Here is a 10,993-nt window from a genome sequence, read left to right on the forward strand (position 1 = left end):
TCCAGATGGTGCTATCCGGCAGAGAGCTGGAAATAAAGGTATGGAGCTCAGTAAGGTAAATAGCTAGAGACAAGATCTGAAGGTCATCGGTAAAAGATGGTGCTGGTTGAAACCACGGGTTTCATCAACATTAAAGAGCCAAGCAGAGGGAGAGAAGGTTGTAGAGACCAAGCAGCAGCAGCTGGGCAGAGGAAATTAAGGGGCGGGGGACAGAAGCCAACATGAAGAGACTCGAGGAAGGGGTACTCCGCAAATGCTAACAAGAGTTTGAACAGGTTAACAATGAAAAACAGGCCAGGAATTTCGCAATTAGGTCAGTGGTGACTTAGCAAGAACAGTTTTACTAACTACCTCGGACCAGACCACAGTATAAATGTGAATTAAGTAGAGTGGGAGAGCTTACTCTTTTTAAGATATGTGCTGGTAAAGAAAAGAAAATATGTAGCAACTTAAAGTGGAGGAATAAGGAAGTGGCATATTATAAGCACATGCATAACCTAACAGAATCAAGTCACTGAGAAGGAACAATGAAGTTACAGAAGGAAAGAATAATATAAAATTCCACAGGACGAGATCGGGACAAGAACACAGGTGGTAAGGCTAGCCTTAGAAAGAGTAAAGACAGCTATTTTTAAAGGAGAAAATGTAGAAAGGATGAGTGAATAATATATTCAGAAGTAGACATTTGATAGAGTTCACACTTGATGGCCTTCGTTTTCTGACACTGAAGGCAATGTGTTGTTAAGTCTGTGAAGAGGATTGATTCTGGAGTTTAAAAATTTGTGCAGGATAAATTATAGTCCAAGAGAGGAAATAAAACTAGCTAGAAGCACGCTGCAATGATCTTGATTCTAGCCCAACATTCTTACTGTTTTACTGTAATTTCATAGTAAAAATTTCACAACTGGACTTTTAAGAGATCTTCTCTAAGCCCCTTCCTCTTCATAGGGCACATTTTATATACTGTTTACTGCCTGCTCCTCACTTCCTGCCACCAAAACACATATATATTGCCCCAAGAACAGAAACTCCATGAGAGCAAATACCTGGTTTGTTTACTCCAGCACTGGGAAAAGTGCCTAGCACATAGTAGGGACCCAGTAAATATTTGCTTACTGAATGAAGGAAAAAAAGATCCAGAGAGAGAAGCTACTCAAAAGTCAAAAAGCTAAGTAGCATGCATCCCAAATCTATCAACACTGATCCAGTGCCATTCCCACTCTGTACCCTTAGACTCATGTCCATATGATCTTTAATTGTTCTGTTTCATGTCTCCCTCCGTGTGCAAGAAAATACCATGATCCATCCTCAATCACTGCCCCCTTTCTCCCAATTTCAATCCACTGATCACAGTAACAAACCTCTAAAAGCAAGAAAATCAAATTTGTCTATAAAAAGATGAATTCTAGGGGTGCCTGGGTGGCTCAGTTGGTTAAGAGTCTGTCTTTAGCTAAGGTCATGATCCCAGGGTCCTGGGATCGAGGCCCGCATCAGGCTCCCTGCTTAGCGGGGAGTCTGCTTCTCCCTCTCCCTCTGCCCGCCACTCCCCCTGCTTGTGCTCTCCCTCTCTGTCAAATAAATAAAATCTTAAAAAAAAAAAAAGGATAAATTCTAGAAATGATATGAACATGAATTACATTGTATAGAACACTAACCAAATCTGTAGGTTCATCTTCTTCCACCTCTGCTTCATCATCTTCATCTTCAATTATTGAATCTTCCACCGTTTCTTCATCTTCTGTAAGATCCTGAGCTGTAGCTAATGAGCCTAACAATAAAATACAAAACAAGCAGTTAACCTTTACCCCTGGCATACCAGTGCTTTTTTAGTCCCAGGTATAGGCAATACATTTTTCCCCTTGGAGTAATTCAATTTCCCAGTTCCCTTGAAAGATACCAAATTACAATGCATCTAGAATATTCATGATTTTATCTTATCGACAGTCTTACCAACAGTATGTTAACTTTAATGGGAAATGCTGTTTAATTTTCAAAAGCACTTAATTGTTGGGAAAATGAACTGCTGAAACTATAGATGCCTTGAAGCTCAAATAAAAAACTTTAAGTTTGTTTTAAAACTAAGACACTCCAGGGGTGCGTGGGTGGCTTAGTCGGTTGGGAGTCTGCTTTCAGCTCAGTCATGGTCCTAGGGTCCTGGGGTCAAGCCCCACATCACCCCCCCTCCACCGCCCCATTGGGCTCCTTGCTCCAAGGGGAGCCTACTTCTCCCACTCCCTCTGCCCCTCCACCCGCTAATGTGCACATGTGCGTGCTGTCAATAAATAAAAATCTTATAAAAAAATAAAAGTAAGAAGCTCCAAAATTTAATCCTATTATTAACCATACAAACAAAAAAAATCCCTTCTCAGGTCTAAAACTGAGAAAATAGCAACCCCAATAACTAAGCAAGAAACATTTATTAAAGTTGACTACAGCTCCAACTCTTAGAACTTGATAGCATGTAAGTCCAAGGAACAAATATTTATATGGCATCCACGATAAAAACTAGCTTGCATAAAGCACATTTGGTAAAATAAAAACTATACCGGCAACTTCAGGGTTGATAGCATTGAAAGCATGCATCTATTTTTGCATATGGCTTCAAACATGTTTTAAGTACTTTATTTCCCCTACACTTAAAAATTAAGCATAACTGGGGCGCCTGGGTGTCTCAGTCGTTGAGCATCTGCCTTCGGCTCAGTCATGATCCCTGGGTCCTGGGATCGAGCCCTGCATCGGGCTCCCTGCTCCACGGGAAGCCTGCTTCTCCCTCTCCCATTCCCCCTGCTTGTGTTCCCTCTCTCGCTGTCTGTCAAATAAATAAATAAAATCTTAAAAAAAAAAATTAAGCATAACTGTAAGGCCAAGAAATTATAATTTTATAGGCAAAAGTTCTCTAAATAAGTCATATTAAATCTCAGGCAAGACACTCAAAAGAAATTTCAAAGTTCTAGTGACTCTTCCAACATTTCTCAGAGAGAATGATGATGTGGCAATTCAGGAGGGGGAAAAATGTGGGAAAGGAAGCATGTGTACATGCTGCAATACCCAGGAAAAACAGTGTATGTTAAGGACTCTGCATTTTAAGCCTTTTCCACTTCCTTGAGTTTTTACCGGCTAAGATTTATGTAAAACATTAAAGAACACTAAACCACACATCACATTATGAACTAAAAACCAGCTTCTACTGTTTGCTGAACAAAGACAGTGCATTCATAATTTACAAGTCATTTTCTAAAACCAATAAGAAAAATACCTATCCTGACATAATTTTAAGTTGGACTTAAATTTCAAGACTAAATATGTACAATGGCTTTTCACCCTACATTTCAGTAGGTATTAGTATTAACCAGTAACAATTTTGTGCCTAAAAAGTCTAGCAATTCTCAATTGGAAAATTAAGAAAAAATATCCTTTGAAAGAAAGACCATTCCTCACAAAAAAATGTTTAAAGATATCCAGTTAGGTTTAGATACAATTCAGGTTTCTTTTTTCTTTTTTTTCCTTAAAAAAGAAGATGTTTTCAAACCTGAAAAACATATTCTGGATTCTAAATAAGTACAACTATCAAATTTTCTTTAAAAAGCCAAATAAAAACAAACCAGCAAGCAACTCATAAAGGAAAAGAATCCCTCTTTAAACCTGCAAATGAATTCATTAACAGGTCTGGTTAATTCTCTCACTTGGTTTTCTATCCACTAAAAAGAAACCAGTCTCACTTCACTTTTCTTTGCAAAAGCACTCGTGGATACCTGTCACTATCATTCGTTTTGCCACACAGCTTGCTTAAACTTACAGAATGAAAGGAATTCTAGTGATCGTTTAGTCAGACTTTTACAGATTAGAAAACTGAAGTTCATAATAGAACCAGGGCAAAAAGACAAGTTTCCACACCTTTAATGTTCTGGTATTTTCACAGCAGATTAACTGTTGGAAAAGAATAAACCGAAATACGCGTATAATGTCGGATTCGATCCCCCCCCCCCACCCCGGGCAATGCGATGCTTCCACAAAACAAAAAAACAGTTACAGAAAAAAGGAAGAAGAAAAATGAGGGCTCAAGTAATAGGCAGGACTCCTCAGTCGGCCTGGGAGTAGGGGTGGACAATGCAGGCGAAGATGCGGAGTTTTTCTGAAATGAAGACTCCTGGTAACACACAGGGGTCAGGTGCTGATAAACAGGGAGATGACCAGAAAGGGGGTGGGGGGGCGGAGATGCTCTAAGAGTTTAAGTGTGTAGAAACCACGGGTTTCAGCAAATGAATGAAGAAAGACTCCCAACGTGGAAGCTAAAGACACGTCAGCCCAGAGCGGATGGGGGTGGAGCGGAGGCGGCCAGAAGAAATACAACGGGCTGCAGCGCGCTCAGGGTGCAGCTGTGCCCACTGCCCCCTCGCCCTCTTCCCCGAGCCGAGGACCCACCAACTCCGGCCACAGCTGCAGGCGCGGGTCCCGGGCCAGGGCAGAAACCCAAGGCTAGGAGCGGTCACCAAGCAAGGTCGCACGGCACTGCCCCGCGCTCCGCGTGGAAGGGGCAGAAGCCCCAGCGGGGGTTCGGCCCGCGCGCGCTGGGACCTCCCTACTACAAGCCGGGGGTCGGGGAAGGGGTGGGGAGAGGCTGGCGGGACGGATGCTGGACCCAGGAGCCGCTGCCGCCTCCAGCTTCAAACTTGGCTGTCGCTGGCGTCTCCTTCCCGGCCAAGACCCGCCGCCCACCCCCTTCGCCTCACCTCCAGGGCCGCTGCGGAGCAAGAGGGTAGCGGGGAACACGAGCAAGAGAAGCAGAAGCAGGCGGGAGAGGACTCTCATGGCGCGGCCGGTCCGGTGTTCAGTCACCGCCCGCCAGTGCTCTCCGCGGCTCCGGCGGTAATGGCGTTACTCTTCATCCGGGCTCCGGGAGGGGGCGGGGCACGCACCACGCACGGGCCCTTGCCACGCCCCCTCTTCTGGCCGAGGAACGCCGCCAACGTGGCTTCTTGGCTCGGAGTGGTGGGGAGCGCGGGCAGCCCCGGGAGTCACGTGACCGGCTGCCCGGGGCTTCCGACTTGCCAGCGAAAGTCCGCCTTCCCCAGTAGTCGCGGGCTGGCCACCTGCAGTGTGTTGCTCGCCCCGCCCTGCTCGTCCTTCGGTCCCAATTAATTAGCGTCGTAAGTAGTTTGCTTTATTTGAATGACGATCCGCCTGGTGCCCTGGCGCGGTAGTCTTTGTATAATTTTAACTAATAGTGATAGAAGGGACATGAACTACCCGTGTGTGGCACTGAAAAGCAACAATGTTTTGTAATATATATTTGTTCAAAAAACGCAAAAAGCCTAAAAAATGGACAGTGGAAAACTTTGGCTCCTATCTGCTCACACCCTCACCCATAGTTAAATAGTGAATGCTTAAATTCTTGACATTCCAGAATTATAAATCGTCTGGAACGGTGCCTGGCATATTGTAAACATTTGGCAAATATATAATAGAGGCAACAATGGCTGTTCAGTGTCCTTCACTTTCCTTCTCTTCTAGTTGGACTTTAGGTTGCTACCAATACTCTGGTATTTCATGCCATTAAACGGTGTGAATACCAAGTACTATTGGGCTGGACCGGTGTGAGATATCATACGGATGATGAAACAAATAAACTAACCTTGATTGCATGCTTACTATTGTCAAACACTCTCTCTTAGAGCTGTGCTTTCATGTATAATTTATATAATCTCTAAAAATCCCTGTGAGCTGGATATTATTTACTGAGAAGAAAACAGACACAGAAAGGTTAAAGGCTTAAAGGCTAGTCAAAGGCAGATGCAAGATTTGAACCTGGCAGTCTGGTTCCAGTACCTGCTCCATGGCCTGAGCCATCTGCTGTTCTGTTCCTGCACTGGCTCTGCTCGAGGCCTCACTGGCCTGGGGACCCTGTATAAGAAGCGTGTGGCTGCTGTTGCCACTAATTCTGTCTGCTAAAATCACAGCCTGACAGTGCTGGGCTGAACCAACTCGGGTCCATGCCACACCACCGGGCCACCAGTGTCACTGCCACTGGCGCTGTTAAGAAGAAAACTCACAGGTCCAAAATGGCATCACTTAGGCCAGATCACCAAATCTGTACTTGATACACAATGTAACTGCAGTTTCAGCTTCCCCCAGAAACGGAGTCTTAACCAGTCAGTCGGGAATTTTCTGATCAGCGTCAATAAGGAATCTTGTCACATGGGCCCTTCTCCAACCTCCAAAAGAAGGCAAGGTAATCAACCTAACAAGACAGCCCGTCCTTCCCCCTAAGGGGCAGGTGACTGTGCCTGAAACAATCCTTTCTTTTCTTTTGCTAATAACTTCTTGCCCCACCCTCCTTCCTATAAAAACTTTCCATTTTGAACAACTCCTCCTTGGACCTGCCGTCTATGTGCTAGATGGGGTGCTGTCCAATTCATGAATCACAATAAAGCCAAGTAGATCTTTGAATTTACTCGGTTCAGTTTTAGTTTTTTAACATGGCTGGGGCAGCCACTCTGCTGCTGCCTCCATTTCTGTGGGCCACTCTGTGCTAAAGCCACCAAGGCCACGGCCACGACTTTGCGGCTGAACCTTGCCGAGTACTCTACTGGCAGGGGAAGACTGTCCCTCCCCAACTTTCTATTTCGTGAGTTTCAAATCAGGCCTTTTCTGAGTTCCTGATGTCTGACAGGCTTTTTGACAAACGCATCCTTCTATTTACCTTGCGGCTGTCTCCTCACACCAGGAAGTGTGAACCGTGTAACAGAAAATAGATGTTATACAGTGCTCAATATCACCTCTTCTCTCCTTTCTGGACCAAGGATATCTCACTGACTCCTTCCCCTTCAGAGGATTGACTTCCAGTGGGGAGGATTCTCATTATAATCAAAATGAGTTTCCTAGTAGGTCCGTCTCCCCAGTTCTCGGAACATGTTTAGATATAGCCTGAACCAGTAAGGATAATCCAGTTTAGGCTTAAACTGGGACTGCCACACCAGGTGTCAAATGATTACTAATGGATTTTATTTGGGACCTGAATTATAGATAACCAGCTGCTAAATGCTCATCAGGGACAAATAAAATGTGCCTACTCTGGATGTGACTGACGTGCAGAATTTAGGGAATATAAAAACATGCAACCAGAAAACAAAGAAACATATGTGACTGTGCAGTTGGTATAAAAATAAAAAGTAGTTGCCTGTGGATCAGGGAAGTAAAATACTCACCCTGATCTGGGTGCTCACAAACCTTGTATTATGATGATCTACATTCTCCCTATAATAAGCAGCTTTCTCTTGGTGCCCACCCAGAGCTCTCCCCCTTAGTTGGTTCCAATCCTTGATTCATGGAATTAAGAATCTATCCACTAAGCACCTGGCTGGCTTAGTCAGTAGAGCATGTGACTCTTGATCTCGGGGTTTTGAGTTTGAGCCCCATGTTGGGGGTAGAGATTACTTAAAAAATCTGTAAAAAAAAAATTCTAATTTATTTAGATCTTTCCAAATATTTCCCCATGCTCTCCCTCTCTCTCACCTCTGCACCTATCTCTCTAAAGATACTCGTTTTCCAGGAATATACCACATCCGGTTATTCTCCTTTATATGGCTCAGGCAGATCTACAGTTGATTTTCCACTTTTGTCATTTTATTCCCTTGGAAGCTGTAGAAGCAGAGCCATCTCTTCCTCTGATTACTTAAGAGTTCCCCTCAGCGTCCGTTGGCAAATGGGATCATTAAGCACCAGTTTTTGTTCTGTTACATTCCTCCAGATTACCACATAGCTGAGGAACTTCCTCGTGCCCCTTAAACTTTTGCTCAACTCTTACCTTGTTAGTGGGACTTACCTTCACTGCCTAATTTAAAATCACAACTCTCCAACCTTCCCTCCCCCACACTCTCTATTCCCTTCCTTCTATTCTCCTTCATTCATGGCACTTGTTACTTTCTCACACAATATATATAGTTGATTATGTGTCCTGTCTGGAAACATCTGGAGGCCGGGGATCTTTGTGCCTTTGAGTCAGTGTTACAGAAGAGTACTCTCCGTGGTAACTCGGAAAATATTTGTTGATGTCGTTGTATTGCTACAAGTGACATGTTTTCTCCACAAATTTGCGACCTCAGTTTAATTGTAGGCTTAATAGGAAATGAAAAAAATATCAAGAAAAAAAAAGAGTGTGTTTATTGCATGCAAGCAAAGACTTAAGTGTTCTTTCACCTAGCAAGGGCTGAAGAAAAGAATTGGTTTCGTTGTGCTATCCTTTACCTCTGAAAGAAAATCCTCATGGAAAGGGGGCACTACAGGAAAAAGAGACAGAAAATAAGGAAGACTTTCAAAGGAGTCCTGGCTCCTCGCTTAGAAGGAGGGCTTATATTCTCTCCCCAGCCTCCCAGGCATTCTTCCCATCTGGTTCTCTTTCTGCACAATTCACAGACCTCCTCGGCTCAGATTTCCTTGAAAAGAACTGATGGACAAAAGCACAGTCACCTGATCACTGTCCACAAAACCTGCCACTTACCTCCATCTGTACACTTGGGCTCTGCCTTCCTTTCTGTTACAATAAAAAATGTTTATAGGCCCACAAAGGGCATCCACCATTTGTGGTCTGTGTCCTATTTCCTGCTCAGAAACGTGTGATTCTGAGAATAGCTCTCTCTTTTCTACCTCATAATAAATTTCTACTTCTCCAATTCATCGTTCCTATCAACATACAAACATACTGTAATATTGCCCATCTTAAAAAAACAAAACTCCCTGTGGCCCCTGTTCATCTTCAGCAACAGCCTCATTGCTCTCTGACACAGTAAAACTTCACTATCTCACCCTTCAATTTTCTTCTCCACCTATTCCAACTAGGCTTTTATTGTCACCGCTAAAACATCTCCATCTTGCTAAATCCCAAAGTCTTCATCTGAGCCCTGCCCCCACCCTTCTTTCACACTTGTTTTTCTAGGCTCAGTGACAACCTTACTCTCCTAGTTTTCTTCCCACTTCCCCGGCCCCTCCTTCTCCTCTACCTGGCCCCTAAAAGTAGGCTTGTTGGAATGGATATACTATGTAAGGCGGCCTGGAAAACACTCCATCTACCAAATCAAGAAGGAATGCACAGGTGAGAAGGGTTCCAGCCTCTCCGAGACCAGTGGTGGCTGTCCTCTGGAGCCCAGGCTGAGGGTTAGAGATGCTGTTACAGAACGGGGCTGATTGCAATGAGGACGAGAGGATGAGAATGAACGGAGGCCATGTGGCACCCCTTAACCATCAGAAACAAGGTAGGCTTAGTTATCACCATGAGCTGCAAAGTCTGAACAGGGGAGAGGAGTGGAGAACAGGCAGGAGGAGTAACCTGGAGAGAGGCAATAGTTACTAATATTAATAATACTACCAACTTAGTGTTAATTTATACCATTAAAGAAATCAAGAAAGATCAAGAGGAGGCTGAGGGCAGTTGCCCAGTAAAGCCACAATCCCCTCCTCAGCTGGGCATGAGCCAATTCTCAATTCCAGAATTCAGTAACTGAAGAGAAGCCAGGGTGCTATGATGAGGAGCCCTGAAACACAATTCAGTAGTGAATCCGTCATCTTTCTTCAAGGGGACCTATGGACATTTGCTCACAGTAATCATGCATTGAGGAAAGGGGAACACGCAGACCTTTGGAGGATTGTTGGACACAAGTTCTAAACTGATGTTATATCCAGGACCTAAGTTGTCAACACAGCCCCCTTTTAGGGTAGAAGTATAAGGGAGCCAGGCAATAAATGGAGTCCCAGCCTGGGTCCAGCCAACAGTGGGTCCTTTAGGTTATCAGACCCACCCATATTTGGTCCCTAAAAGTACAAATGGAATGGATATACTTGGTGGTTGAAAGAACCCTTACATTGGCTCCTAAGGGAGCCATCAGGAGTATTATGACAGGCACCTGGGTGGCTCGGTCAATTAAGCATCCGACTCTTGGTTTCAGATCAAGTTGACCCCGGAGTCAGGCTCCATGCTCAGCGTAAAGTCTGCTTGAGATTCCCTCTTCCTCAGCCCCTCCCCCATTCATGCACACTATCTCTCTCTCTCTCTTTCTCAAATAAATAAAAAAATCTTAGAAAAAAAGAGTATTATGATGGCTAGATGGAAGCTTCTCAAACTGCCACTACCACTCCCCTTCCCAACAGAGATAGTAAATTAAAGCACACCCAATCCCAGGGGAAGGGGAAGGTGTGTGCCACTCTCATTGTGGCGGTGGTCTCTGTCAAATTCCAATTTAATTTGCCAGCTGGCCCCTCCAACAACTAGATGGATCATGGCAGATAACAGTGAAGTACTCCAAAAAGTAACCAAGTAGCAGTCTCAATGCCTCATGCTCAAGCCCAGCAGCTGATCACAGTTTGTCCTACTAACCCTTCTCTTGTATGTTCCCCAAGAACAAGATTGACCAGAATCCTGAGGAAATGGGGGGAGAAAGCAGTGATTGACTGCAAATAGGCTGGAGAAGATTTGGGGTATGTGTGATGGAAATATTCTAAAACTAGATTGTGGTAATTACTGCATGACTTTAAATTTACTTTGTAAATCACTGAGTTCTACACTTAACAACAGAGGACTCTTACAGTATGTAAATCATCCTTCAGTAAAAGGAAGAGTATGTTTAAAGATTTTATTTATTTATTTGTCGGGGGGGGGTGGTCACAAGCAGGGGGAGCGGCAGGCAGAGGGAGAAGCAGGCTCCCACCGAGCAAGGAGCCTGATGTGGGACTTGATCCCAGGACTCTGGGATCATGACCTGAGCCGAAGGCAGAAGCTTAACCAACTGAGCCACCCAGGCACCCCAGGAAAGAGTATATTTAAGAAGATATATTTATTAGTTGTAGCAGTTCCTTGTGTATTTATGCTCTATAGTTTTTATAACTATTTGTGAGATAATAGAAAATATATATACTGGTTTCTGCCCTGGCTCCTGGCATAGACCACCTGAAACTTTTGTATATTCCTGCGTTGGGCTCTGTGTTCAGAACAGACTCTGCTTGG

General features: G+C 44.2%; 1 protein-coding gene and 1 long non-coding RNA gene across 4 annotated transcripts in view; one reads left to right on the forward strand and one right to left on the reverse strand.

The window, feature by feature from the left end:
* Positions 1–4,864, reverse strand: part of SSR1 (signal sequence receptor subunit 1) — a 40,319-nt gene extending 35,455 nt beyond the window's left edge. For all 3 annotated transcript variants that reach the window (XM_036103921.2, XM_036103922.2, XM_078055677.1), the window contains exons 1-2: positions 4,731–4,864; positions 1,656–1,768 (exon numbers count right to left, since the gene is read on the reverse strand). In XM_036103921.2, the coding sequence (XP_035959814.2) occupies positions 1,656–1,768; positions 4,731–4,809 (192 nt within the window). In that variant the 5' untranslated portion in view covers positions 4,810–4,864. The remainder of the gene's footprint in view (positions 1–1,655; positions 1,769–4,730) is intronic.
* Positions 4,865–4,899: 35 nt separating this feature from the next.
* On the forward strand, positions 4,900–8,576 carry LOC118543148 (uncharacterized). The gene is made up of 2 exons (XR_004920941.2): positions 4,900–5,147; positions 6,117–8,576. It is a non-coding gene; the product is annotated as an uncharacterized LOC118543148 (long non-coding RNA).
* The last annotated feature ends 2,417 nt before the right edge of the window (positions 8,577–10,993 follow it).

The sequence above is a fragment of the Halichoerus grypus genome, chromosome 9 (assembly GCF_964656455.1).
Source record: "Halichoerus grypus chromosome 9, mHalGry1.hap1.1, whole genome shotgun sequence".
Lineage (NCBI taxonomy): Eukaryota > Metazoa > Chordata > Mammalia > Carnivora > Phocidae > Halichoerus > Halichoerus grypus.